General features: G+C 54.6%; 16 protein-coding genes across 16 annotated transcripts; 8 read left to right on the forward strand and 8 right to left on the reverse strand.

Moving 5' to 3' along the window:
- Window positions 1–306: 306 nt before the first annotated feature.
- On the reverse strand, window positions 307–810 carry BAUCODRAFT_73149 (uncharacterized protein; the record flags this gene model as incomplete). Its single annotated transcript, XM_007679430.1, has 1 exon — window positions 307–810. A coding segment is annotated over one exon (504 nt), but the record flags the coding sequence as incomplete, so codon positions are not given.
- A 107-nt stretch (window positions 811–917) lies between these two features.
- BAUCODRAFT_35049 (uncharacterized protein) lies at window positions 918–2,131 on the forward strand. The gene is made up of 2 exons (XM_007679204.1): window positions 918–1,194; window positions 1,249–2,131. The coding sequence occupies exons 1-2, from the start codon at window positions 1,043–1,045 to the stop codon at window positions 1,730–1,732; spliced, it is 636 nt and encodes a 211-aa protein (XP_007677394.1). The 5' UTR covers window positions 918–1,042; the 3' UTR covers window positions 1,733–2,131.
- Window positions 2,132–3,544: 1,413 nt separating this feature from the next.
- On the reverse strand, window positions 3,545–4,201 carry BAUCODRAFT_55205 (uncharacterized protein; the record flags this gene model as incomplete). Its single annotated transcript, XM_007679327.1, has 2 exons — window positions 3,545–4,056; window positions 4,093–4,201. Coding segments are annotated over 2 exons (621 nt in total), but the record flags the coding sequence as incomplete, so codon positions are not given.
- A 49-nt stretch (window positions 4,202–4,250) lies between these two features.
- BAUCODRAFT_123534 (uncharacterized protein) lies at window positions 4,251–5,660 on the reverse strand (the record flags this gene model as incomplete). The annotated part of the gene is made up of 3 exons (XM_007679507.1): window positions 4,251–5,136; window positions 5,186–5,285; window positions 5,345–5,660. The coding sequence occupies 3 exons, from the start codon at window positions 5,658–5,660 to the stop codon at window positions 4,251–4,253; spliced, it is 1,302 nt and encodes a 433-aa protein (XP_007677697.1).
- A 925-nt stretch (window positions 5,661–6,585) lies between these two features.
- On the forward strand, window positions 6,586–8,635 carry BAUCODRAFT_524356 (glycosyltransferase family 31 protein). Its single transcript, XM_007679508.1, has one exon. It carries the CDS (start codon window positions 6,986–6,988, stop codon window positions 8,384–8,386), a length of 1,401 nt encoding a protein of 466 aa, XP_007677698.1. The 5' UTR covers window positions 6,586–6,985; the 3' UTR covers window positions 8,387–8,635.
- A 539-nt stretch (window positions 8,636–9,174) lies between these two features.
- On the reverse strand, window positions 9,175–9,626 carry BAUCODRAFT_25176 (uncharacterized protein; the record flags this gene model as incomplete). Its single annotated transcript, XM_007679150.1, has 2 exons — window positions 9,175–9,514; window positions 9,568–9,626. The coding sequence occupies 2 exons, from the start codon at window positions 9,624–9,626 to the stop codon at window positions 9,175–9,177; spliced, it is 399 nt and encodes a 132-aa protein (XP_007677340.1).
- Window positions 9,627–9,646: 20 nt separating this feature from the next.
- Window positions 9,647–10,264, forward strand: BAUCODRAFT_524359 (uncharacterized protein). The gene has a single exon (XM_007679509.1). The coding sequence runs from the start codon at window positions 9,757–9,759 to the stop codon at window positions 10,099–10,101; it is 345 nt and encodes a 114-aa protein (XP_007677699.1). The 5' UTR covers window positions 9,647–9,756; the 3' UTR covers window positions 10,102–10,264.
- BAUCODRAFT_524374 (uncharacterized protein) lies at window positions 10,265–13,200 on the forward strand. The gene has a single exon (XM_007679510.1). The coding sequence runs from the start codon at window positions 10,427–10,429 to the stop codon at window positions 13,058–13,060; it is 2,634 nt and encodes an 877-aa protein (XP_007677700.1). The 5' UTR covers window positions 10,265–10,426; the 3' UTR covers window positions 13,061–13,200.
- A 309-nt stretch (window positions 13,201–13,509) lies between these two features.
- On the reverse strand, window positions 13,510–14,122 carry BAUCODRAFT_25178 (uncharacterized protein; the record flags this gene model as incomplete). The annotated part of the gene is made up of 2 exons (XM_007679151.1): window positions 13,510–13,722; window positions 13,784–14,122. The coding sequence occupies 2 exons, from the start codon at window positions 14,120–14,122 to the stop codon at window positions 13,510–13,512; spliced, it is 552 nt and encodes a 183-aa protein (XP_007677341.1).
- Window positions 14,123–14,344: 222 nt separating this feature from the next.
- On the forward strand, window positions 14,345–15,988 carry BAUCODRAFT_524622 (uncharacterized protein). Its single transcript, XM_007679511.1, has 4 exons — window positions 14,345–14,662; window positions 14,716–15,240; window positions 15,294–15,812; window positions 15,863–15,988. The coding sequence occupies exons 1-3, from the start codon at window positions 14,567–14,569 to the stop codon at window positions 15,561–15,563; spliced, it is 891 nt and encodes a 296-aa protein (XP_007677701.1). The 5' UTR covers window positions 14,345–14,566; the 3' UTR covers window positions 15,564–15,812; window positions 15,863–15,988.
- A 935-nt stretch (window positions 15,989–16,923) lies between these two features.
- On the forward strand, window positions 16,924–17,596 carry BAUCODRAFT_149087 (uncharacterized protein; the record flags this gene model as incomplete). Its single annotated transcript, XM_007679512.1, has 2 exons — window positions 16,924–17,389; window positions 17,484–17,596. 2 exons carry the CDS (start codon window positions 16,924–16,926, stop codon window positions 17,594–17,596), a joined length of 579 nt encoding a protein of 192 aa, XP_007677702.1.
- A 105-nt stretch (window positions 17,597–17,701) lies between these two features.
- Window positions 17,702–20,143, reverse strand: BAUCODRAFT_35056 (uncharacterized protein). The gene is made up of 4 exons (XM_007679205.1): window positions 19,801–20,143; window positions 19,676–19,744; window positions 19,387–19,624; window positions 17,702–19,333 (listed from the first exon to the last, which is right to left on the reverse strand). The coding sequence occupies exons 1-4, from the start codon at window positions 19,832–19,834 to the stop codon at window positions 17,773–17,775; spliced, it is 1,902 nt and encodes a 633-aa protein (XP_007677395.1). The 5' UTR covers window positions 19,835–20,143; the 3' UTR covers window positions 17,702–17,772.
- A 243-nt stretch (window positions 20,144–20,386) lies between these two features.
- Window positions 20,387–20,645, forward strand: BAUCODRAFT_524682 (uncharacterized protein). Its single transcript, XM_007679513.1, has one exon. The coding sequence runs from the start codon at window positions 20,399–20,401 to the stop codon at window positions 20,555–20,557; it is 159 nt and encodes a 52-aa protein (XP_007677703.1). The 5' UTR covers window positions 20,387–20,398; the 3' UTR covers window positions 20,558–20,645.
- A 558-nt stretch (window positions 20,646–21,203) lies between these two features.
- BAUCODRAFT_35057 (uncharacterized protein) lies at window positions 21,204–22,235 on the reverse strand. Its single transcript, XM_007679206.1, has one exon. The coding sequence runs from the start codon at window positions 21,945–21,947 to the stop codon at window positions 21,429–21,431; it is 519 nt and encodes a 172-aa protein (XP_007677396.1). The 5' UTR covers window positions 21,948–22,235; the 3' UTR covers window positions 21,204–21,428.
- A 276-nt stretch (window positions 22,236–22,511) lies between these two features.
- Window positions 22,512–24,031, forward strand: BAUCODRAFT_72369 (uncharacterized protein; the record flags this gene model as incomplete). Its single annotated transcript, XM_007679371.1, has 2 exons — window positions 22,512–22,655; window positions 22,709–24,031. The coding sequence occupies 2 exons, from the start codon at window positions 22,512–22,514 to the stop codon at window positions 24,029–24,031; spliced, it is 1,467 nt and encodes a 488-aa protein (XP_007677561.1).
- A 17-nt stretch (window positions 24,032–24,048) lies between these two features.
- On the reverse strand, window positions 24,049–24,412 carry BAUCODRAFT_524767 (uncharacterized protein). The gene has a single exon (XM_007679514.1). It carries the CDS (start codon window positions 24,246–24,248, stop codon window positions 24,066–24,068), a length of 183 nt encoding a protein of 60 aa, XP_007677704.1. The 5' UTR covers window positions 24,249–24,412; the 3' UTR covers window positions 24,049–24,065.
- Between the last annotated feature and the right edge of the window lie 128 nt (window positions 24,413–24,540).

Consider the following 24,540-nt stretch of genomic DNA (forward strand, 5'->3'; position numbering starts at 1 on the left):
GAGGATACGGGATTTGGCTATGTTGATTCGACGGCTGGGGTCGGGACGCGTGCGCACCCAGCCGGTGGGGGTGAGCATGATGTGCTGGCCGGGTCCGACGCGGAACTTTAGCGGTGGTAGACTTGGTGACTGGTCCGGCACGAAGGCATCGTCGTCTGTCGGCACAAGCGCGGTAGATTCGACAGCGTCCATGTCCGCACCTGAAGCCTCTAAGTCGACCTCTGCATCGTTGACTTCGACCGCTTCTTCAATCCCAGCCCTCGCCTCGGCGACCTCGCCCTGTTCCTCCTCCACTACCTCCTCGGGTACACCCAATCTCACCCTCTCCTCCCGAAACTTCCGCCTAATGACAGGCGTCTGCATGATAGCCCACCTCAACCACCACCCACTCTCACCCAACTCTCTAATCCTTGCCTCCTTCTCCCCCAATAAATACTCATCCAGTCCCCCCAATTTGTCAATCGTCCTCAACGTCTTCACCGTTACCCTGACCTGCACATATCGATTCAGCGCTTTCGAGAAAAGCTTCTTCGTAAGTACATTCGGATGCCAGGTGCGACGGGTTTTCACGGCGAAAGTCGTGCCAACGTTATTGCCGAATTGGATGCGTTGGCCGCCGTAGAGACCTAGGCGTGATTGCTTGTACCACCGGGCGGGGCCGTAGGGGTAGGGTGGGACGGTTGCGGCAACGGTGTCGGGGTTGTTGCGGTCGAGTTGGAGGGAGACGGGGAGGGGGCGCGTGGTGGAGAAGTGGCGGGGACAGGTCGTGGTGGTAATAGCGGGGAGGCGGGGGCGGAGAGGGAGTGCCATTGCTGTTGTAAGGGTGGGCCAAAGAGTGGTGGTGGTATAAGTGGTTGGAGGAATGATGGATTACTGCTGTGGTCTGTCGGGAGTGAAGCTTGGAACTCCGCACCACTCCCGAGCCACCACCCATTCATTAAATATATCCAGTAGTGTCGTGTGCCTCCGCAATACACCTAACCACTGTTCGAGCGATGCTACTCCGATAACGATCGAACACTTCACCACCGAATTGTTCAACATGAGTTCGTCAATGGCGCAGCGGATGCGCAAGATGCAGGCTCGTCTCCTTGCCATCCGCCTCGGTTCCGGCGCATTTGTCCTGCCGAAGGACGTCAAGAGGATACACATGCGCTTCGCAGCGAAGCTAGAGGGAGGACATATGGGACCCAGGTAACACATCCACTCCAGTCGACACTTGCGCTACATATTGAATGATAGATATAGAAAATTCTGGCGCCATGAACTAGTCCGCCTCAAATACCACAACCCCGCCGTCTCCATGACCGTCGACCGCACCGCCCGCCCCGAAGACGACGCCACACTATCCATCCACTACGCTCGCCACAACTCTACTACCTCACAACCCGTCCCCCAAACCTCCTCCTCCGCAACCTCAGCCCCCAACCCTCCAGCCTCTACCAGCGGTGATACACCTCCCTCTGGCTCCGCTCCGCCCACAGAAAGGGTCCAGACAATCGACATGAAACACCGCACCAACTCCGAGATCCTTGACGAGCTCGTGCGGATCACGAAGGCCCATCCTATTGAGCCGACGGAGGCGGATAGGGAGGAGTTGAGGATGTTGGAGGAGCAGAGTGTCAGGAGTGCGGCGGCGAGGGAGAAGAGTGCGGAGTACCGTGCGAAGGTGAAGAGAGAGCAGGATCTGTTAGAGCAGGCTAGGAGGGATGTGCCGGGGCAGGTGAATTGAGATTTAGCTTGGTGGCAAGTTTTGGCCACTGTCGGCACCTGTTGATGTTCGAGGTGGGCGTCAGGACGGTGTGGAAGAGTGAGCTTAGCGAGGCGTCTACGGGGACAAATTTGGCTGTACCATACGATGCATTACTTGTCTGCGCCGCTAAGGCATGATACCGGTCACACTGGAAGGAGCATTAGCTCCCTACCCTTACAGGCTACGTCTTTGATATGCTTCATTGATCACGTCCGCTTGTTGTCCGTCCTTTCCATCTCTTTCTCTTGGATGGTCACTCGTAAGGCTATATGGTCAAGTAATCTCTTCTGTCCTACACGTATCGTGATCATCTCCTTCATCTCCTTCTCCTCCTTCTTCGGGATGATCGACCATAATTCCGATCCATTCTTCAGCGCGGCCGAAGAGGTCATCTATGGTGACAGTGTCAGTCAGTATTCGCGCGCTCCAAGTCTGTAGTCGTTGCAACTGTTCGTAGTCGGAAGTCCATTCACGAATTCCGACCGAGCACCGCTCCCACTCAGATGTACTTCGATGCCTCCTAAGCTCGGCGTCGCGTGTCTCAAGTCGCTCTAAGCACGACTCGAATATCTTGCAATTCGTCTCAAGCGAAATGCGTGGTTGAAAGGGCCAGCGTGGATGCTCGTACTTTGTCCGACTTCTATGCTTCTCCTCTGGCCCACGGGTCCACATGCGGAGCATCAGAGTATAGCTTGCGTTTAAAAGTTCCCTTGTGTCGAAGCCAACATTCTTGACATGGTCAATGATAAGGTCCATCAAATCCTGTTCGTTCCTGCATGTGGCGACTACGAGTGCAATAGCATGGCTTCCAGCGATATTCACCTTCACACGAGGGAGTAGTAGCTTGCAGGCGTCGAGGTTGCCCACACATACAGAACATAACAGTGGTGACGGATAATCTTGTGTTGACCAGCAGTTAGGAGACGCGCCATGGTCCAAAAGTGTCTGGAAAACGTCCCGAGAGTCCAATCGCTCCGCCGCACGCGATAAGGCAGTGAAGCCAGCACTGTCTCGCGCGTCAACCATGACCCTGCCCGAATCAAGTAGAATCCTGAGTATCTTCAAGTGCTTCACGGCGATTCCGAGTGGTGAACACGCACGTCCTTCGTGAACAAGATCGGTCTTCGGATGATTTACGAGCTCCTGAACAATGGCATCATGTCCGTACTCAATGGCGGAGCCTAATGCAGTCCGTCCACATTCGCTTATGATATTCGGGTCCGTCCGCTCCACGTCCAGCAGCATGCGTACAATTTTCAGATCGCCCTCTTCCGCGGCTATCATGAGCGGTGAGAGGTTTCGATTCGGATAGGCGATGTTAGGATCTACACCGTGATCGTTGAGCAGCAGTCTCAAATTGTTTTCACGAGCCTTTAGCTGATAGCCGGAAGGCTTGACGTACTGATGATGCTGTTTCAGCACAAGGTGTAATGTGGTATAGCCAGACTTGTCGGCTTTGTTGATGATCGGCGGGAGCCGGTCAGATCGTTTACTCTCGGACGCAATGAACGCCCGCATGATCTGATCGCACCCTCCATCTGCGGCGTAATGGTGCGGCAGTCTACCCAGGATATCTTCCGCGTACAGATCGCCAAGGGCACCTTCAAGAGACTGATATATTCCAGAGAGATCAAAATAGGCCAATAGGTGAATCCCGAGACATCTGAAAGGCGGGTCGGACTGGTTCACCTCTATGGGCCAAGAATAAAAGATGCCTAAGCGATGCGAAGCTGCGTCCATATTCTGCGGCAACCTGGAGAAACGTGCAAAGAGTGCGGAAAGATCTTGGAGTGTTTTCGCGTTATGCTTGTCTTCAATCTCGTGAGCGAGGTGACCCCAAATGCTGGCGGCGTATCCATGGAAAGGGTAGGCACGATATTTCTCTACCCGCCACTTGACGCACAGCCGTGACGAAAATGTCGTATAAGAGAGGTAGGTGAAACAGTCGCGCGTCATCTTCAGATATGCACCAGGGAACCATTCGTCAAGCGTTCGATGCAAATATTCTTGAGCTGTGAAATGAACGAGATGGACTGACCGCCTGGAGGGCATCCCACAACTGCTTAAGTCGCTTTCGAGTGTGGTCAGGAGTCCAGCACAGGCAGAAAAAATATCTTCCAAGGCAAGGACGTTGTCCAAGTCGATGTCTTCTGTGTCATCCTCAATGGCGAGCGCATGCTGCAGCTCTTCAACTCCCAAGGGAGCGTAAGTGACCCAAGCACGTGTTTGCTTGGCCATCCTGACAATATTCTCAGGCTGCTCTTCTATTCTTTGCAACGTTGTCGCGTAGGCAGCGTCGTAGGCTTGTGTGGTGCGCACTTTGGTCACGTCGTCTGCACGGCTTTCCGAAGGTTCTTGTGCGTCGCGTAGCTTTTGCAGCGCGGACTTCAACGTCTTTCGGGTCAGTGTAGTCGTCAGCGAGTCCATGTGCAACTTGGCAAGCAAGAAACTAGCATGGTCAGTAGTTAAGGCCTGCACTCAGCTGAAGGTAGGTGGCTTACAGTCCGCTTGCAGCAGCAACGACCCCCGCAACCACAGAGTCCATCTGCTGCGCATCTATCCGAATTGAAGACCGAAAGTCAGCTTGCCGGCTGCGTACGTAAGCCTCAATGTCAGCGCCAGACGCTCGTATTTCGACAACGTTCGCGTTTCGTTCACTGAACCAGCTTTCGATCTCTGGGATGAACCGCGATGTCGCCAAGATCTTCAAGGATGATGATGATACCAGATTGTGCAACGAGTTCAATAAGTCTTTGCGGCTGTTACAATCGCACTCGTCCAGCGCATCAACGACAAGCCAGCCCTTACACCTGGGAGTGACAATAGTCCGCAACGCATTTTCAATCTCGTCCAGAGACGGTGCTTTGTCGTTCTTCTCACAACGTTTCCTGAGATCCTCTATGTTCTGAGGAGGAGCTCCCGAAATATGAACTAATTGTCGGAGCATGCTAGTGAGAAAGTGTCTTGCCGATTGCTTCGATCTACCACTGTACGTGCAATACAAGTATGCGACGGGTAGGGCACGTTTCTGTAGCTCGCGAACAACCGTGGAGGAAAGGACACTCTTGCCTGCGCCGGGTATCCCAGGGCAGAAGAGCCATGGGTTGGGGTCCGAAGATACCCAGTCGTGGTATTTCGGCTCGTCGAAGAACCAGCGTCCGCTGTCGCTGTGGTGCTTCTCAAAGTGCGCCTGGTATTGGTAGTGGTGCTCGGCCACATCAGCTTTAGAGCATATCCAGTCAAGGAGGCTGTCAAACTCCATTCTCATCCTGTCGTCGGCTTGCAGGTCAATCTGTTGCCTGATGTCGCTAGTGTTCGCCAAAATCGCCTCGTTGGTCTTCACGATGTGGTCCATCCTCATGTTCATCGCTGCGGCGAGTCTTCTGCAAGCAAGTCAGCTAGCGCAATCTCCTCGCCAGTCGTTACGCGTACGTGGCGTCCTCTTGCAGAGCAATCTGAACGAGACCCTTGACGCGCTCAATGCGGCTAAAAATCTCCAGGAGGTCCGGCTTCGTAAGCTTCCATAGTAGAGCTACGCGAGCACGTTATGGATATGATCGGAAGCGGCTCGATGTTCATACTGAGACATACCTTGCTTTATCTTGCGAAAACCATGCGTAGGGTAGAGCTTGTCAGCAAGCTTCTCCAGAGCATGTTTGAATTGGCTAAGGGCGCCGCCATGTGCTTCAAGCTGCTTCACGGCACCCTTCCACGGATCCGAATGATCTGGTTCATCGACTTCCAGGAGATCTTGGAGGCTTTCGAGAAGACCGACAAGATTGCGCAGCTCCATGAGGAGCTCTTTGCGCTCGCGAGGCGCATCCTTGACGCTTTTAATGTAGCTAATGATTGTAACAACCGTTTGAACAAGGGAAACGATGTTTGTTGCTGCACCTAGAGCTTCCATATTGGACCTGTTGCGTTTGGACGCTGCCTACCCTCGGGTTGTACAAGATCAATGGATTAGGCCGCGGACGACAATAATATGCGAAATGTAACTCCATCCCACATTTACAACGGGATGATCACATGGAAATTCAGGCAGGCTGTAGGCGTGACACTGCCTCAAGGCAAGGCTGAAAAGGCCAGCCCCAAGCGTGCAGCTGCCGGGCCCAATGTGGCGTCTAAACACGTCAGAAGGTGTACAGATACTGTGAGAACAGCACTGCTTGTCTTTCCATGGCCGCTGTTGGGTAGGTTTCTTGTCATGATCACTTTACAGAAGTTGACACGAGATTACCGAAATAGTGATCGCGTAATAGTAAGGTAAGTTGCATGCGGCACGCAGGTTCATACCGGCCGCGGCCAAGTATACAACCGTTTCGAATAACATTGTCGCATGCTTGGCGTCTCTGCTTCGCGGGGTCGCTCATAGTAATTCGGACACTTTCTATGCCTATGTATTGCTACATCGTTATCGTTTGTAAATAAAGCTATAATTAGTATAATTGCTACTATTATAGCCAGATTTGAGGTGTTGTTAGCTATATAGGCGTTGCATAGTTGCGTAGTAGCCGCAATAGTAAGGCGGTACCCTCTATATATAACGACTCGTATATATAACCTCCTCTACGACGGCCAGATGTCGTATACGGCTATTAGCAAGGAGTTGCAGATCTCTGTACGTACTGTGTAGCGTTAGAGGCTGAGTTTTGACCTCTTCAGTAAGGCGTATCTACCTCCTATTACTCTATTGCTCGAAGAGGCCGGCCACGAGCGTTGACTGCGGCTTGGAAACCTTCGAGCGCACACGGTCGCTCGCACGTTGCGACATAGCCACAACGAACTACACCTTAAAATCGGCTATATAGCAACCAGACGTGGCAACAATGGCTTCAACTTCCGAATTAGGACGGCAGCGACGATATTCAGTGCATAGGCATGGAAAGTGTCCGAATTACTATGAGCGACTCCGCGAAGCAGAGACGCCAAGCATGCGACAATGTTATTCGAAACGGTGGTAGTCCCGTGAAGCTTCGAATGCTTGACTGGACCCTCGGAGCTTTGCCGCCGAGTTTCACCTCACCTTAACTGTCGATCGCCCTCTTAATCCGTAAGGCGCACCAACTTTCTCTCGAGTGCGGTTATCGATGTTGTGATCCGTAGACAATGCACACTGCACTTCACCAGACCAACACACTTGTTGCTGGCGACAAGCGAATGGGACCTTTCTCCAACAGGTCAGGCTAGGCACATTCCACGGGCGTCGCCAACGGTCCGCACGCACATGCTATGATCTCAAGTCTTGGCTTCAGCTTCCGACCGTTAGTCCTCGTAACGGCTGCTGCATTCATCTTCTTTTTCCTCAGCCTTACGCATGTTTCACCGGTGCGGCCATGGACTGCTTCTCTGTGGCAGCCCAGCCTCCGTCTGACCGGACAGGCTCAAGAGACAGACCCCAATGCGCCTCTCTGCCGCCATCTCGCCGGTGCTGAGGATGTCGTTGTAGTGATGCGAACCGGCGCCACGGAGATCCAAAACAAGCTCCCAGTACATCTGAGGACGACCTTCAAGTGCTACCCCGATACTCTCATCTTCTCCGACTACGCCGAAGTCTTCGAGGGCCACCAGGTCTACGATGTACTTGTTGACGTTGACCACCGCATTAGAGAGGTTCACCCAGACTTCGAGCATTACCATCGTCTGCAGGAACTCGGCCGTCTAGGTCTGGAGGACCACGAATTGCACTCCGAAAGCATCGAGAGTGGGCCGGTCGGCAAGAACGACAATCCCGGCTGGCGGCTCGACAAGTGGAAGTTCCTCCCCATGATCGTCCGCACGCTGGAGCTTCGACCAAACCAAAAATGGTACGTCTTCGTAGAGCCAGACACGTATCTCGTGTGGACGAACCTCATACAATGGCTACAAACGCTCAATCCGGGCCGAGCATCCTACTATGGCAGCGAGGTGCAGATCGGCAACGACATCTTCGCCCATGGCGGCTCGGCATTCGTCCTGTCCAATGCCGCCATGAACAAAGCAGCGGACATCTATACCGCCCACCCGGACGAGTGGCATTCCCGCACCGCGCAGCACTGGGCCGGCGACTGCATCCTCGGGACCGCGCTAAAACAAGCAGGGGTGAAGCTTACATGGGCGTGGCCTATGTTCCAAGGTGGCAATCCAACTTATATGAAGTGGAATGACTCGAAGCCCGAGAAGCAAGTTTGGTGCACCCCGGCGCTTTCTTACCATCATTTCCTGGCCGACGAGGTCGAACGCATGTGGACGTTCGAGCAACACCGGCTCCGCGGCCTCCTTTCCAGGATAGCAAGGCCACCTTCTTCTTCCTCTTCTTGGCGGCGCGAGGAGTCAGTGATGTACCACAGCGATGTTTTCAAGCAATTCATCCTACCCGACATACCCACCGAGCGCATGGCGTGGAGTAATATGCCGCCGGACGACAATCTGCCTCATATTCCCCAGTTGAGCATGGATGCTTGTCGCCGAGTATGCGAAGTCAATGATCAGTGCGTGCAGTACAGTGCCGGACCGGACGGCTGTTCGGTTACCAACATGGCTAACCTGGGTCATGCGGCTGAAGGCATGGAGTCGGCGTGGATGTCCGATAGGATCGAGACGTGGTTGTACGAGATGGACAAGTGCCGACGCCGAGGATGGATTCATTGGTGAGCAATTCGAAAAACTAGCGCTAGCTCATCCCGTTGTACGGGACTCGCTGTTCTACCTTGCTTCGCGGGCCCAAGGAGCTCGCGGATGGTAACGTTATCTGGCTCGGTGCGTGCTGCTGCTTCTTGAGCTGGGCGCCTTGTTCCGGTCTTGACCGGACTTGCACGCGGCACCGTGCTATTGACCTTCCGGCTAGCTACGGTGCGCAGCCGTGGCGTTACAATGCTCCCGGCAGACCTCTGGCATCCAGGGATACCAGGACCTCACGAAGGCTCCGGAATTTTTGAAGGCACACCGCATCGAGCGTGGCTTCAAAGGTGTGGTGGATGAAGAGACGGCCACTCTCGGGAAGTTCGACATTTCGAGTAGGAGAGATTCGAAACGATGCCAAAGATATCATACAAGGCGTTGGGAGATGTGGCGATCTTACTGGGGATGAATGTGATCCACTAATCTTCGCGCATATTGTGAATATGTATAGGAGTACATACTAACAACGAAATGTCGCGTACTGCTCGACAAATCAACGAAGAGGGTCTAGATTTGCATCATTTGGTGGTTGTTAAGGTACTGTTGTCCTATATGTATAGCTCATGTCAACGTCATGCTTTTTATTTTATCCCTTTCGGCATTGAATGCTCAGTGCACCCTTTAGCCGCTGTAAGACGAATCTACGGTGCGCAATGACCGGCGGTGTCAGTGGCTTTGCATTTCCGTCAATGATCTCGTCTCGTGCATAATGTTCGGCAGCATCAGTGCCGTAGTGAAAGCTCTCCAACTCCAAACTTCAATCACCTCGGCGCGTTCCGATCAACCATCACATACTCCTGGCTTCCACTACTGTATCCCCTCGGCGTCTGAGGCAATGCTCCAGGCATGCCCGCAATCATCGTTTGCGTGTCCTCTCTCGCATTCTGCGGCCTCCTCGCAGCTGATGGCTCGGCTGAGGATGCTGCCGCTGCGCCACTGCTTGCTTGCTGTGCTTGTAGTCTGCCGGGAACACTGCTAGCAACACCAGGTTGCTTCAGTGGTGACGAGCCGCCATACACCTGCGCTAGTCGTTGTTCGGTCTCTCGCAGCCTCGCCTCGAGCTCTTGTAGTTGTTGCGTTGACGATGTGACGGTTTGTTTCCTGCCATACCGTCAGGTGTGAGACTCCTGCCTCTGGTTATGGAAGAGACCTACTTCGCTTCGACCGTCTGCTCTAGCTGGCCTACTGCGGAAGTGGAGCTCAGTCCGAACATTGAGTCCAGGTCTGCGGAGAAGCTCTGAGCGATGGCACTGCTCGTCTATGAGCGCAGACTACGAAGACAAGGGCGAGATGCATACGACTCAGGCTGTATGCCAGCTCCCTCGTGCTGACGACCTGCCTCCATGGCCCCCTACGGTATCCTCTGTCCGGAACAGCGACTTCACAAACACCAAGCAGTCACAAGCGCAACAAAGCAGCGGCGTGAAGTCGATCGGGGGTCTCGTGCTCGACGTCAATTAAAGACCAACGTCACCACCGTCCAGGAGGCGCACGGTGAAGCTTGGACTTTTAAGGTCTACGACCGAAGTAAGGGATGGCTGACTGCGCAGCCAGAAAGGCTGATGATCGACCCTACCATCTCACACTCATCCTCAACACGGAGAGTAACTCACCCTTTGGCCGGGAAGCAGCATGAAGAAGTACCGCCAGTAAGCAGTTTAAATCAAGTGAATTGTAAGCTTCATTGATGCTCGAAGCTACCCAACCGAAGTGTATCCGCAAGCAGGGAAACTGCACGGACAGCTTGCAGCTTTGAGCCGTGCCTTAGGCGCGAAATTCACTACTCTTTCGCCGGGCGCAATTTGTGAAAAGCATTGCCAAAGGCATCAGCTTGAAAGAACAGGGTTCAAACGGAGAAGACAAGTGACTCGGAGGATGGCTCAATGAAACTATTCCACTTGATTTCATAGAGATGGTGGACCATGAGCGTGGGACAAGCTGGCGATCTCCTACCTCTCTCCGTCCCCGTCACCGCGCCCGCTTCACTGCGACCGCGCCGGCTGCGACGCTCACATGACAAGCTTGTCCACCACCACCGCATACACGCCACTCGAACAACTGCTGCTCTTCCAAGCGCTACGTGTTGAAGGGAGCAACAGCACCGCGACCATCAATTTCAGCTTCAACCGCATCTCCGATCAATTGAAAGCCATCCCAACTATTCACAACGATCCAACCTACGACAGCGGCCGTCTCAGCCCAGATGCATTAAGGGAGCTTTATCTGTGGCTACTCAAAGATGAAGTCAAACGGGACCTTGAGCGCCAAGCCGAGAAGGAAAGCCATGCCACTACAAATGGAGACGCTTCGCCAGCGTCGCGTAAGCGAAAGGCTCCCAGCCCTACGGTGCCTACGGTGCAAGAAGCGGCGCAGCATTCCTACCTGATACCACAGCTTGTTAATAGGCTTTACGCGACGTACCGGGACAGGCTTGTCAAGGAGCTTCGCGACCATGAACGCAAGTACGATGCCTTGTCACGCGACATCAGCGAGATTGAGGCGGGCAAATGGGACGAGCGACTGCAGCGGCAGCGGACTGTTTCTGCGACGCAGAGTCCTAAGGCTTCGCCAAGAGTTCGAAGTCAGCTCATTGAGCAACGGCCTGATACGGCAACTACGACCAAGGATGCTGCTGCATCAGCGACTGTACCCGAAAAGGCTGCGGAACCCAACGTGCAGCCACCACCGAGAAAGTCTACGATAGATGCTATGATCAACCATGAGCCAGAACCCCCGGCTGCCCCGAGTAGTCACTCGAGAACGCCGTCCAACTCAGCACTCCCGCCGCTCTCAGAAATGGCGCCGCACTCGCCTCGGTTCGGTATTCCACCCATGCCTGGTCCGGTAGCAGCCGGCATGCCTCCACCGTACGGACATTCGCCACCAGCTAATCATCCCTCGTCTTACGCGCCACATCATGCCCATCCTGTCCCTAGTCCGCAGCTGCAAAACGCAATGACTAGGCCTTCATCGTCTCCACGACCTATTCTTCCTCCTCCAGCGGGCATGAGGCTGCCTCCTCCATCGCCCATCCAGCATGCTTCCTCACCGGCCCATCGCGGGCCAGGTATGCCTGCTCAGCAGTACTACCAGCCCCAACACAGGTCGTCGCTTGGACCATCACCTACCAATGACCGGCCATCGCACGGCTATGCTGCTCAGTATCCACCAGCGGTACCTTACTATCAGCAGCAACCTGTCTATGCGGATCGGAGGACATCCTTCCCGCCTCAACAAGCTCAGCAACCTCCACTGGCTCACCAGCGCTTTCCAGTGCAAGCTCCGCATCAGAGCGGCCACCAATACGGATGGCATGTTGATGGCTCTCAGCACGCCAAGATGCCACCGAAGCAGCAGCCTCCGTTATCAATACCGCAGAACTCGAGGCCCATTCAACCGCAGTCTTACACTCCACATCACCCGCCACCAAACCCGCCGTCGCAGTCCTTGTTTACGAGTTCAAAGCAACAACCTGACCAGCAACGGCTCGTTTCCAGTATCATCGCCGCGCTCGCTACGCCACCGCGCAGGCGTAGCACGCCGTCCCAAGCTCAGCAGAAGCCATTGTGGAAGAGTGAACATCGGCCGCCTCCAGTAGGTGTACCATTCGCAGCCGAGTCGCCTCTGGTTGAGCCACTAAGCCCTGTCCAACGACGGGCGCGCTCACCTGTCAAGCAGCCGCCCGGTGTCCGTCGTGAGCGTACTGCTTCACCGTCCGGAGAGTCTGAGAAGCCACAGCCTACCACGCAACCAGCCGGACGACGCACCCGAGCGACGCGCAACCGGAGTCCGCATAGTGTCACATCTACCGCTGACGACCTTGCACGGACTCGAACGCGCAGTCAGTCAGTCAGTACTGCGGCTGAAGGTCAGCCCACTCCCGTTCAGCGGACCATTAAGCGAACGACCGTCAAGGCCGAACCATCAACGCCTGCAGAAGTCGTTGACGCACCAGATCACATTCCCGAGCACTCCGCCACACCGGCTTCCGGGCCCATGACGCGCAAACGCCGCGGCACAATCCAATCCCTCCCTCATCAGCCACCAGCCTCTAAACGCAGAAGACAAGACTCGCCTTCCGCAGCCCCCGATACTGCAAATGCAGAAGTCGACGATACGACCCCACCCCCACGCCCAACTACCATCCTCGCCACCCGCAACTTCGCCAAAATGGCCGCAACTATCATGAATGACATCACCTCCCACAAACACGCCGCCTGGTTCGCCAACCCGATCCGCGAAAAGGACGCAGAGGGCTACAGCGAAATCATTAAGCAACCGCAACACCTCAAATCGATTCGCGCGGCCATTACAGCAGGGACGCGTGCCGTCGCTGCTGCGGTCGCACAGCTCGGATCTCCACCCCCAGGAGCGGAGGTTTCGACCATGATCGAGCTGGAGCGGACGCCGGAGTTGGTACCGCCAAGGGCGATAGTGAACGCGGATCAGCTGGAGAAGGAGGTTTATCGCATGTTGGCTAATGCGGTTATGTTCAACCCCGGGGAGGATGGGATAGTGGGGGAGGCGAGGGAGATGTTTGCGGATGTTGTGGGGAAGATTGGGGAGTGGCGGGGCGCGGAGAGGGATGCTGGGGTGGTGGAGGATGAGGAAGGAGGAGGTGGGAAGGCTAAGAGGAGGAAGGTTTGAGCGAGTGTGAGTGTGTGCGAATAGGAAAGGGTTGAGTTGTGTGCCTTAATGCTACTAGCGTGGCGTTTTTGGGTGAATTTTCCGGGCGATGATGCCACAATTGTAGGTTAGCAAGTGTAAGATCGTGAGTTGCGCTCAGGCCGCAGATGCGACGTATATGGTCAAGCATATACTGGTTCCCAGTGCCACTGGCAAAGCAGGGCGGAGCAGTAATCGATGCCCTAGCTGACAACTCTAATGCATTGGCGAGTTCGTGAAACACTTGCGTGTTCACGCTGAATGAATGGCCTCACGGTGAAGGACAGACCCAGTAAGGCGTCCCATTTCCGTAAAGGTCACAGAAGAACGCATGCTATCGCACAGAGGCCTTCGAAAATAGCAACCCCTCCCAAGCATGATTACGCGCCAGACGCCTCGCTCGAACGGTCACAAAGCCAAACGCGGCACACTTAATTGCGCGCATACGTGATCTTGCCACGCTTCGCAGACTTGGTCTCATCTTCTTCGTCCTTCTCCGTGGGCCGCTTCTTCTTGTTCGGCGCCTTCACAGTCGCGCTTGCTGAGGATGCGGCATCGTTCGCACGCGTAGACAGCGACGGCGCAAGAGACGCTGTTGGTGTGGCCGCATGCGATGGCGTGCCGGAATCGGGGCCTTCTTGTGCCTGCCGCAACTGTCAGCGTGCCCCATCTTCCCCTCTCATGAGTCAAGGTGTATGAGCATACCCTCATCCAGCTCACAGAACTACGACTAAATACTCTATCCTCCTCCCTCACCCTCCCTCTCCGCCTATCATCGGCGCCTCTACCGCCGCCGACTTGCACACCCTTGACCCATCCATCAAAGCCGCGCACAATGTTACCCGAGTTTGCCGTCTCCTCCAAATACGCGCCTTCGGCTTTGAAGATCTGATCCTCGATGCCGGCCAAGCTCTCGTCAAGCTTGCGCTTCTTCTCGAGTGTTTGGCGGAGCGTGGCGCGGAGGGACTCGTAGTATGGTCGGCCTGGCTGATCGGAAGTGGCCGCTGCTGTGGCAGAGCTGCCGGGTGGTACGTTCTCTGCCATCGTAGGCAACTGTACCGGCTAGTGACTTTGATAGAGGACGATGATGTGGATCGGTGTTGATTGCTATTTGCTGTTAAGATGCGGAGACTAGCGGTTGTTTGGCCTGGCCGAACGGGCCGAGATGTCCTATCGGTCATGTGATCGGCTTGGTCTTCCGACAACCGGGTAACGTGAAGGCACGGGACATTTGCAAGACGTCCACCCTTCGGGAGTGTCAGAAGGTAAGCCAATGGCAGTAGAGGGGCTATTGTTACGGTACCAACAAGGCAAGTGTATTAGCGAGTCCCTGGTCTCTTACTGCCCTTCGGCCAAGCTCCACTTCCGGCAAAGAGATACCGGCCCGATGCTGCATGCTCTCGGCATCCTAGTATAGACAAAGGCAATGTCGACGATGATGTTAAAACTGTTAGGTCCACCACACGAAGGTCTCGGGTGGTCATAACAATGCCGGGCACGCCAGACTTGCTAATATGTACGGCATGCGGCACGCAGTTCGACCTCCCCACGAATGAGCCGCCCAAAGGCTGCCGCATCTGTGATGTACGACCGGTGTTGCATAGTGCAGTGAGACACATACTAAGCTTCCGCTCCAGGACCCACGCCAGTTCATCCCACCTGGCGGCCAGACATGGACGACCCTCGCCCAAATGCAGGGTAAATACCGCAACAGTTACAAACAATTAGGCGACAATAATAATGAAGACCGTATGTTCTCCATCTGGACCGAGCCAAAGTTCGGGATTGGCCAAAGGTGTATCCTTCTTCAAACCGATCATGGCAATGTACTATGGGACTGCATTACTTACCTAGACGACGAAACCGTGAACTTCATCAGAGAGAAGGGTGGGTTGAAAGCGATCGTCATCAGTCATCCGCACTACTATACTACCCACCTTGACTGGGCAGCCGAGTTCGATTGCCCGGTCTACATTGCGAAAGACGATGACGAGTGGCTCCATCGTGCCGACAAAGAAACCCGCCGTAGGTTTATTGCTGGCGACTCCGAGGAGGTCTTAGGCGGCGTATACGCTGTGAAGACTGGTGGCCACTTTCCGGGCAGCCTTGTTCTGAACTGGTCGAAAAAGCTTCTGATCGCCGATAGCTTCGTTACCACGCCTGTATGTTGACCTTTCACAGTGATTGCAAGTATGAGGGTGCTGACGTGCCCTAGTCTGCTCTCTATCATATCGACCGGTTACCAGGCACGACATCATATGCGTTTATGTGGGCGGTTCCAAATATGATCCCCTTGCCACCAGCTGTCTTGCACGAGATGTGGCAGCGCGTGCAACCTTTCGATTTCGAGAGCACGCATGGCGCGTTCGTTGGGCAGGAGGTTAGGGACAAGCACGTCAAGAAGCGGGTGTTAGAGAGCATGAAGATTCAGACCAAAGCCATGGGTTGGGATGAGCATCCTCTTCTGCAGGAAAGTTGGCCATGATCGTAAGAATACTGTCTCGGCCTGCGTGGAGACTCGAGTCGTGTTCATGTCCATCAACCATTATCCGAGGTTTCCGTACCGCCACACATAGCTCGATAGAGCTTGACTCCGTAATGTTCGTACCACTATGCGGGTGGCACTCCGTTGATACTGGGCAGCACACCGCCAAACCCGCCTGTCGAGCCGAAGCCGCCCGCGCCTCGAACAGTCTCATCAAGTTCCGCGACCACGACAACCTCGGGGGTGTATATCTGGCGTTTGTCAGCATCGCCAAAGCAGCGAAGTTACGTAAAGCATACCCTCTCCAGTATCAGCTGTGCAACCCGTTCACCGACGGCCACCTTGAAGTCGTGGTCACTGAAGTTGAAGAGTAACACCTTCACTGGTCCCCTATAATCGGCATCGATGACGCCTGCGCCAGTGTCGATGCTGTGCTTGCTCGCCAACCCGCTTCGAGGTGCGATCCTGCCGTAGGTGCCAGCGGGAACGGCGATACTGATGTCAGTGTCTACGAGGACTTTGCCGCGTGCAGGTACGACCGCTTCTTTTGAAGCGTAAACGTCATAGCCTGCGGCGAACGCTGAGCCCCGCGTAGGTGCTTTAGCGGTCTCAGCGAGGAGCTTTACCTGCAATGCCGGTGGCGGTGATTCGAGTGTCATTGCAGGCATTGATGGTAAAGATTGCGGTACAGCTGAAGATTCGGCAGGTATATTCGCGAATGGATCCGTGGCGGGAGCTGTTGCAGGTGTTGGCGTCGACTGAGCGTCATTCAATATTGCTACTTCTTGGTTAGTATTGCATCAGGCTGCTGTTGGTGATATGGACGTACCAGCAACGGAAAGGCTCGGTGCGGGTTCGGTAAACTTTGTCCGTTTGGGATCTGGAGAAGCCGGCAAGCTTGGAATCTCGTGGACTATTTCTGTCTGCGGTGTCGCGGCGTTCATGATTGTATGTGCTACTCCAAGCACTTTCTGTCCCGGAGTATGGAAGACGCGCATCGCGTCTGACGTTCTGTGCGTTGATTGGCTAGCAAGCGCCCTAGCGTGTGGCCCACCTTCGCTCAGACCAACATCACTTCCATCACTCCAGCGCGAAACGAGTCGTTCGCTCGCACTGACACGTACAGCAGGGATGTCCCAGTGAACCAAGGGAGGGTCCGCTGTTTTGAGGGTGCATGGCAGACCTGCCGCAGTATGCGTTCCTTGCGTGTCAGTGACTAACGGCAGGTCCCGTCTAGCTTGGGAGAGCATCGCCGTACCTGTGTACATGTTAGGCCGCGAAAGCAGCACCCTCACACGCACACAGGCATTCATCTAGACAACTAGATCACTACATAACCGCAGTAATCGGCAACTTACAGATGGCCGCCCCGAATCGGAAGGCTGTGTTCGACTTCTTCAGCCTGTCGCGTGAACTGCGCGACCTGATCTACGTTGAGCTTCTTATCGACAGCCCAGCGGCCAAGCTATACCAGGATGGTGAAGATGTCACTCTTACGATGTATGCCACAGATGCGGCGGCCACGAGTCTTCTCCTCGTGAATCACCAGTTTAGCGTGGAATATCGGGAGCAAGAGCGCCTTGCGAAGACACTCGTTCTCTGGGATACTTTGATTGACGACGGACTCTACTCGGACAAGCCTACAATTTTACACACTATACCCACTCGCTTTGCTGCCTGCCTGAGAGTTACGGCAAATCTATATCTGCCCAATTCAAGTCGTCCCTTGCCCGCACAGTGGAACCACGTCGAGCGTGACGTCGTGCACCACGCAGAATTGCTGAACGAGCTGATACCGGGCCAGTTTAAGAGCCCAGCAGTCATCGGTAACAATCAATCTACATGTCGAATCCCGCTTTCGTCCTGAAATCCACACTCCACAGTTTGCAAGCTGCATCGCTAATCTTACTGACCTGAAAGGAGACCTGCGTTTAGATGTCTATCTGATTGAGTTTTACAACCCCGTCAGAGCAGATGGGAGCTACACCTCGCGTGAAGGACCGGTGATGAGGATCGGTCCGCCACCGCTGTAACGAAACACTTCCGACCCTCTCTGGCTTGCGAGATCGGTGTGACCTCGCTTCGAGCGCACGAACGGCCGTGCTAATGGCAAGGATGCAGTAAACCTTCAAAGGTGATGCACGACTTCATGGTTCAGAGTTTAGCAAAAGCATTATTCAGCAAATGGACCTAGAATACGCCCGATTACCTAGTACTCCAACCTCACCTCCTGACCCTTCACTCTGCCAATGACAATACCCGCTGCGTACTTGGGAATGACCTCATCGTCGTGCAGCATCTCAAACTCCTCGCTCGCATCCTTGCCCATATGGCTGAAGAGCGCCTGAGGTCCGCCGGGGTGCTCCTCCACCCAGTCCGTGACGTTCATGACCACGCCCTTGACCGCGATCCACAAATCCTCCTTCTTGTTGTGCTTCGCAACCTCCTCAAGCGTGTACTCGTCGTCCGGTACCTTGAAGTCCTTGATATCGTTCGGTTGGGAGACCTTACCCGGGTCATTGCTGTCGCCATCTTTCGACATGACTGGTGCGGCAGACTGCTGGCTTTGCTCTCTTTGACGCGACTCATCGGTGCTGCTTGCACCGGCGCCCTGGGACCACTCGACAGACACCTTGCCGGGTTGTGATGGGTCGATATGTAGGCTAATCTGGCCGAGACGCTGTGCCGCGGTGCTTGCACCACCGTTGAGGACCTTCTGGAAGAGATACTTGCTTGAGCTTTCGCCAGCTACGCGACCGTAAACGACGCAGCCGAGAAGCGACGAGCCGCCGAGACGGTTTGCGCCGTGCACACCACCAGCCAGCTCACCGCAGACGAAGAGGCCGTCAAACGGCTTGCCTTCGCTGTTGAGACATTGCGCTTGGTCGTTGATTTCGATACCACCCATGGTGAAGTGGAGCACTGGCTCCATGAGCGCGACGTAAAATGTGTCGTTGATCTCCACCGGGCCGTTATGGTAGTACTTCTTGCCGAATGGGTCCTTCTCCTCACCGTTGGCGTATCGGTTGTAGTCTTGGAAAGTCTTGCTCAGATCCTGCTCAGAGCAGCCAATATCCTTGGCCAACTCCTTGCCGGTCATCTTCTTCATCAGGCCTCTGCCGGAGTAGTGGCGAGTGTGAAAGTCGAGGACATTGGAAGCTTTGCTGTTCAGCACGAGACGGATGGGCCAGAGGTCCTTCTTCTTCTCCTCCCACATCTTGTTCGAGACGTAATCACGGTGCTCAAGCTCGTCGGTGAAACGCTGGCCCTTGCTGTTGAGCAGCAGACCGCCTTCACCACGAAGAGCCTCGGCAGCGAGGAACTTTGTCTTGGCGGTAGGGTCCTTGGGATCAACGAGACCAGTAGGGTGCACCTGTACCTTGTCCATATCAATGCCGTTCGCGCCTATGCTCATAAGCATCTTGTGGCCGTCGCCGGTAGCGTGTGCGCCGTTGGTGGTTGACAAGTCGAAGGTGTCTGGTCGCCACTTCTTGAGCAAGCTTGTCTCCGTGAAGTCAGCGGCGTAGCCACCGGTTGCCAGCACAACCGGGCCTTCTACGACAGTCTCTTCGCCGTTGAAAAGGTACGTTACGCCGGTCACGCTGTTGCCGTTCTTGTTAACTTTCGTCACCTTGGCCTTCTTGATGAGCTGCACTCGTTCTGGCTCCTTTGCTGCTAGCTCTTCGAAGCGCTGCATAAGAGCGTAGGTGATAGCCATACCTGGGAATTTGGCATCATGGCCACGGTGGGTACGCGGGAAGGAGTGGCCGCTGAATCATTGTTAGCGTGGAGGACATGTAGTCCATCGTTGAAGTTTACATACCCTAACCGTGAGACCAGTGTAAGATCTAGGTTGAAGACGTCCTGCAGCCACTCCACGGCCGCAGCAGACTTGTATGTAAGAACCTTGATGAGGTCCGGTCGTGCCTTGTCACGCGCAGACTTAAGTGTGTCCTCATAAAACTGCTTGACGCTGTCGGCGATCTTCTCGTCGACCTGTGTTCTGGTGAGAGCGCCGTTGATGCCCGAGGTTGCCTTGGTGGAGTTGCCACCCATGAAGTCTACAGCACCGTCAGTCTAGCTACAGAGGTTGTCTGCCTCTTCGCGCCTACTGTTCTTGTCGAGGAGCACGACATTACCACCAGCCAGGTAGATGGTATGGGCCGCGCTCAAGCCGGAGACTACACGACCCTGTCAGCCATTGCGCACTCGGCCAGGTTGATCGGCATTTGCTTACGGCCAGCGCCGACGACAACGACTCTTGGAGGCATATTGGGGCTGTCGACTGTAGAGTGCAGGAGCTCTTGGATGGATGAAAGGAGTCAACAACGGCGAAAGGAAGAGCAAGCCTGGAAATAAGCCGCGTGAAGCTGCACAAGGTCGGTTTATGAAATGGACCCTTCGGAGTGGAGAGGCCGAGGCTCAGCGGAGTGCGGGCGTGGCGGGTTGTCCAGAAGACTAAAAGTGAGTGAGCGTGCAGGCGGTGGAAGGCTATCCTACAATGATTAAAGCTGACAGACGGAAGACTTTCACATGTGATCGAGACCCAGCACGGGGTCAATGCTGAAGTCTTGTGATCATCCACTCTTCTTGGGATCACGAGGCCTCCATTGTCGACGACTCGCGGAATGCACGGAATTACCGGAGTGCCTCGGTTCCCCGTCTGGGGATGCCAAGCCTCATGTGAATGTCGGTACGTGTTCGCTACCAATTAGAGCACTCGCTTACTCAGGCGTTGTTCGCATTGACTGTGACAGGTGCAAACACTCGTTTGGCAGAGTGGCAAGGCGTCGATTGTGGATACTAACACTTACTCATGCATCGCTGCAAAACTTATGTTGTCCTCTAGGCGTGCTTCATGGCTTAGGATTGGTAGACGAGGTTCACATCCTTGCATTGCTCCACTACACATGGAAGTCATACAAACGTCAAGCTGCGGTATCAGGGCAGGAACTCGGTATCGCCCTTTGACCTTGTCGCTCAACGAGAAGTGAAGAATCCGGCCGCAATAAAGACAGCCTTCGCAAACAGCTTTTATGCGGGGAGCAGCGCCGCCACACTTAAAGGATGCGACTCAACAATGCCATCGGTTGTGATACGCCCTTGCTATGCATTTTGATACTGAGTCTGCTTCATCGTAGTTTAGCAGAAAGGAAGCGTCGAGGCCACCTTAGGCCGCTGTGACAGGCTGTACGATCGAGCTGGAGTATGTTCGTTGCTTACAAGGGCCTGGTAGAGACCCAACCCGTGATGAGCTCGGTTTTCTTCGACATAGGGGTCCTCGACTTTCGTCGAGATGATCTTGCACAGATCTCGGGCCCGTAATCCCGACGATACTACCGGCTTCCTCGGTATGCGCAGAACTGAACCCTTGTCGGTTCATTTGGGCTCAGCCTCTGGCTGGCACCTGGCAGAGGCTTTCGAGGTATTACGTAGCTGACCTTGGGTGCTACCTTCGTCTGTTCTGTTGTGCATAGGGCAGTGGACGCGCGGCTGGCTCGAAACGCGGGACGCTTGTCTGGCGGCTCCTATAGGATGGAGACGTGTTGCTGCACAATGTCGAATGAACCGACATTGGGTAGGCATGAATAGTTGAGGTCAAGCATAATCTATTGACCGGTCTAAGTGGAGTGCGCATGGATTGAAGACTGGACCAAGTTCTCATATTCTATATACGATCCTCAGCAAACATCAGCATAGGGACTGACTGCTAGCAAAGCAATGGATAACGCATTGTTGAAAACACATTCACCTAAGTCGCAAGTCGCATTTTGTACGCACGCCAGGCACTATCGGCGGAGAGGCGTGACTGCACACCGACTTCGTCATGCATGTCATAAGAACTGTACATTTGTCAATATTGTCCTACACGTGGACTTCTGGTCGTGTCTTAAGCCTGTCTCTGTTGAGCTCGCCGCTCCGTGTGAAGGTAGGCGGTGTACCCAGCTCGATTACGCCGAATGTGGCACCTAACGACAGCCTCGACAACCTCCGGATTTGGCTGGCGTTACGTCCTCTAGCATGGCTGTCTCCAGCACTCCAGCGTTGGCGCTTCAGGCCTTGCGTCTCCGAAGGCTGCCGGCTCGGGCAAATGACTGCCGAAGGCGGACGCTTCACCGAAATGGAGAAAGCGAAGCCTGGTTCTATGATAGACTTGCATTGCTCACGTATCTTCTCGAGTAGCTCAGAAAAGGAGTCGTGCTGGATGGTTTCGGGGTTAATGTCTGCATCCGACTCAGCCTCTCCCTCCGTCTTTGTTTGCTCTGCGGCTCCTTCGAGGTTTTGCAAGCTGGACTGCCTAGAGCTTGAAGCCGTGCTTGCCGAAGTGCCATCTCGAAGGCCATCCAAGAACCAGTGATCTGGGAATGAGGCTTGAGGGGCCATCACAATGATCGCATGTGTAAGGGAAGGTCATAGCGGAACGCGGGCCCACGACACAGGATATAGCACCCTCACGTGGTCGACACATGGCAAGTGAACAAAGCGATCGGCGTTACTCCTCTTTGTCACACCATAATTTGAACGTGACAGATCTCACATGGTGGCAGAATATGGACAATGAAGGGAAGAGCATCCCTGCAACAAGGTGTTGAAAACCTGGGACGCCACCGACGTATGCGGAGTAGGTTCAGGCTCTCGCTTCTGCAATCCCAAGGACAGCCCAACTGGGACGGCATCGCAGAACGAGTGAACATTATATCGCCGAAGACGATCAGGGATGACAAGGAGTGAAGCAATCACGTGCTTTCCGAGTCATGTTACTCGGTCAACCATTTCGCCGACCTCCGGCGTAAGACGTCAAACCCATGCGTGAGCCATTGAACTTTTTTCGGCGGGTGAATGTGTCGAACAGTCACACTCGGTTGAGTGCACAGACGGGCGTCACATGAAAAAAGATTAGAGTTCCTTGTCTCCTACACTCTCGTATGAACACCTCGTAATACTCTCATGTCTCTCCGAGCGTGCAGTCAGCGCTTCGGCGCAGCGATACGCTCGCAGCAGCGAAGGGTTGCCGGACAGAGCAGGCGAAGCTATGCGTCAACGGCGACAGCAGCGTCAAGTCTACCGCAAGAGATGAAGAATTCGATTGATGTATGCCAGTATCGCAGGCGGCTCATATGTGTACTTGCTTACGCGTGGTCCAGAAAGAGGCATCTCTGTCAAATCCTGACCCACCATCAGACTCTTCGACCGCCCGTCTCGTCTCTTCCCAGAACCCTTACATGGTACCAACTTACGTTCGGCCGCCGCCCATGTTTCAGCAAGGTGAAGGCTGCTATATTTGGGACGTAGAGAACCGGCCTTATCTTGACTTCACTGCTGGCATTGCTGTTAACTCGCTCGGTCACTGTGACCCGGAAATAAGCAAGATCCTGTACCAGCAGAGCCAGACGCTAGTGCATTGTAGCAATCTGTACTACAGTCCTTGGATAGGTGCTTTGAGTCAGCTACTCGTAGAAAAGACGAGAGAAAGCGACGGCATGAAGGATGTCGGAAAGGTGTTCGTTTGCAACTCCGGCTCAGAAGCCAACGAGGCCGCGATCAAGTTCGCCAGGAAGCATGGACGGACTGTGCAGCCTAACGGGAGTAAGCACGAGATTGTGAGCTTCAATAACTCGTTCCATGGCCGGACCATGGGCGCATTATCTGCGACGCCAAACCCGAAGTACCAGAAGCCGTTCGCACCAATGGTTCCAGGCTTTAGGTACGGGACTTACAATGACGTCTCCGCCATCAATGACTTGGTGACGGAGGCGACATGCGGTGTCATCATTGAGCCCATTCAGGGTGAAGGTGGTGTCAATGTTGCCACGCAGGAGTTCCTTTTGGCGTTACGCAAACGTTGCAACGAAGTCAATGCCGTACTGATCTACGATGAGATTCAATGCGGCCTCTCGCGTACCGGCCAACTCTGGGCACACTGCGCTCTCCCAGCAGAGGCACATCCAGACATCCTCACCACTGCAAAGGCGCTCGGCAATGGCATCCCCATTGGCGCCACGCTTGTGACAGATGACGTAAGCAGCAAGATTGTCACAGGCGACCATGGCACCACATTCGGCGGCAATCCGCTGGCATGCAGGGTAGCGCATTACTGCCTCACCCGCCTCTCGGAGCCGGATCTGCAGAAAGCGGTTGTGCAGAAGGAGGCTCGCTTCCGGCAGCACATGACTCGTCTGCATCAACGCTTCCCAAAGATCATACAGGAAGTGCGCGGCAGAGGACTCATTTTGGGTATGCAGCTCACAAGTGATCCAACGCCCGTCATCACTGCGGCCAGAGAGCGAGGTCTGCTGATCATCACCTGTGGGACGAATACTCTGCGCTTTGTGCCACCGCTTATCGTGTCTGACGAGGAGATTGATAAGGGTATGGCAGTCCTTGGGGATGCAATGGCCGCAGTCTTCGAGCAGCCTGAAGTTGTTAAGGGTACAGACGGGCAGCAGGAGATGAGGGCAACCCACTGAGATGGGGTACATGGATTGCAGCGGTCTGTGATTATTAGCGAGGCGTTGGTGGGCTGATGAGAGCTGGAAGCGCACGGAGAGTGTGCCGGAATGCCATATCTGTTGTACGCGGGCATGCTCTTTTTCTGAAGAATACCCGGCCCACGGTTGAAGCCAGCAACGGTGTTCCTGTGGGCCATTGCTCATTCCAATCCGCATGCTTCGCCACATTAGACATTGATACGCGGCTGCGTTCGACGGAGAGCGCTATACCTCGAGGCTACTCGCAAGTAGAGTAGGATGCACAAGGGATTTGACCACGAAAAGAATACCGGATGCGGAGTTAGACGGGAGGTATGCATGACGAGGATAGGCACTCCGGTTGGGACCTCCGCACCGTAAGCTTCGACGGCATGGCGAAGTACAAATGTTGCCTTTGATAGCTGCACGCAGCACACCTCCGAAGGATCAGATCCGCATCCTTAGACATGCTTCTTTACGAATTCACTGTCCCTCAGGCTACAACTCGC

The sequence above is a fragment of the Baudoinia panamericana genome (genome assembly GCF_000338955.1).
Source record: "Baudoinia panamericana UAMH 10762 unplaced genomic scaffold BAUCOscaffold_8, whole genome shotgun sequence".
Classification (NCBI taxonomy): domain Eukaryota; kingdom Fungi; phylum Ascomycota; class Dothideomycetes; order Mycosphaerellales; family Teratosphaeriaceae; genus Baudoinia; species Baudoinia panamericana.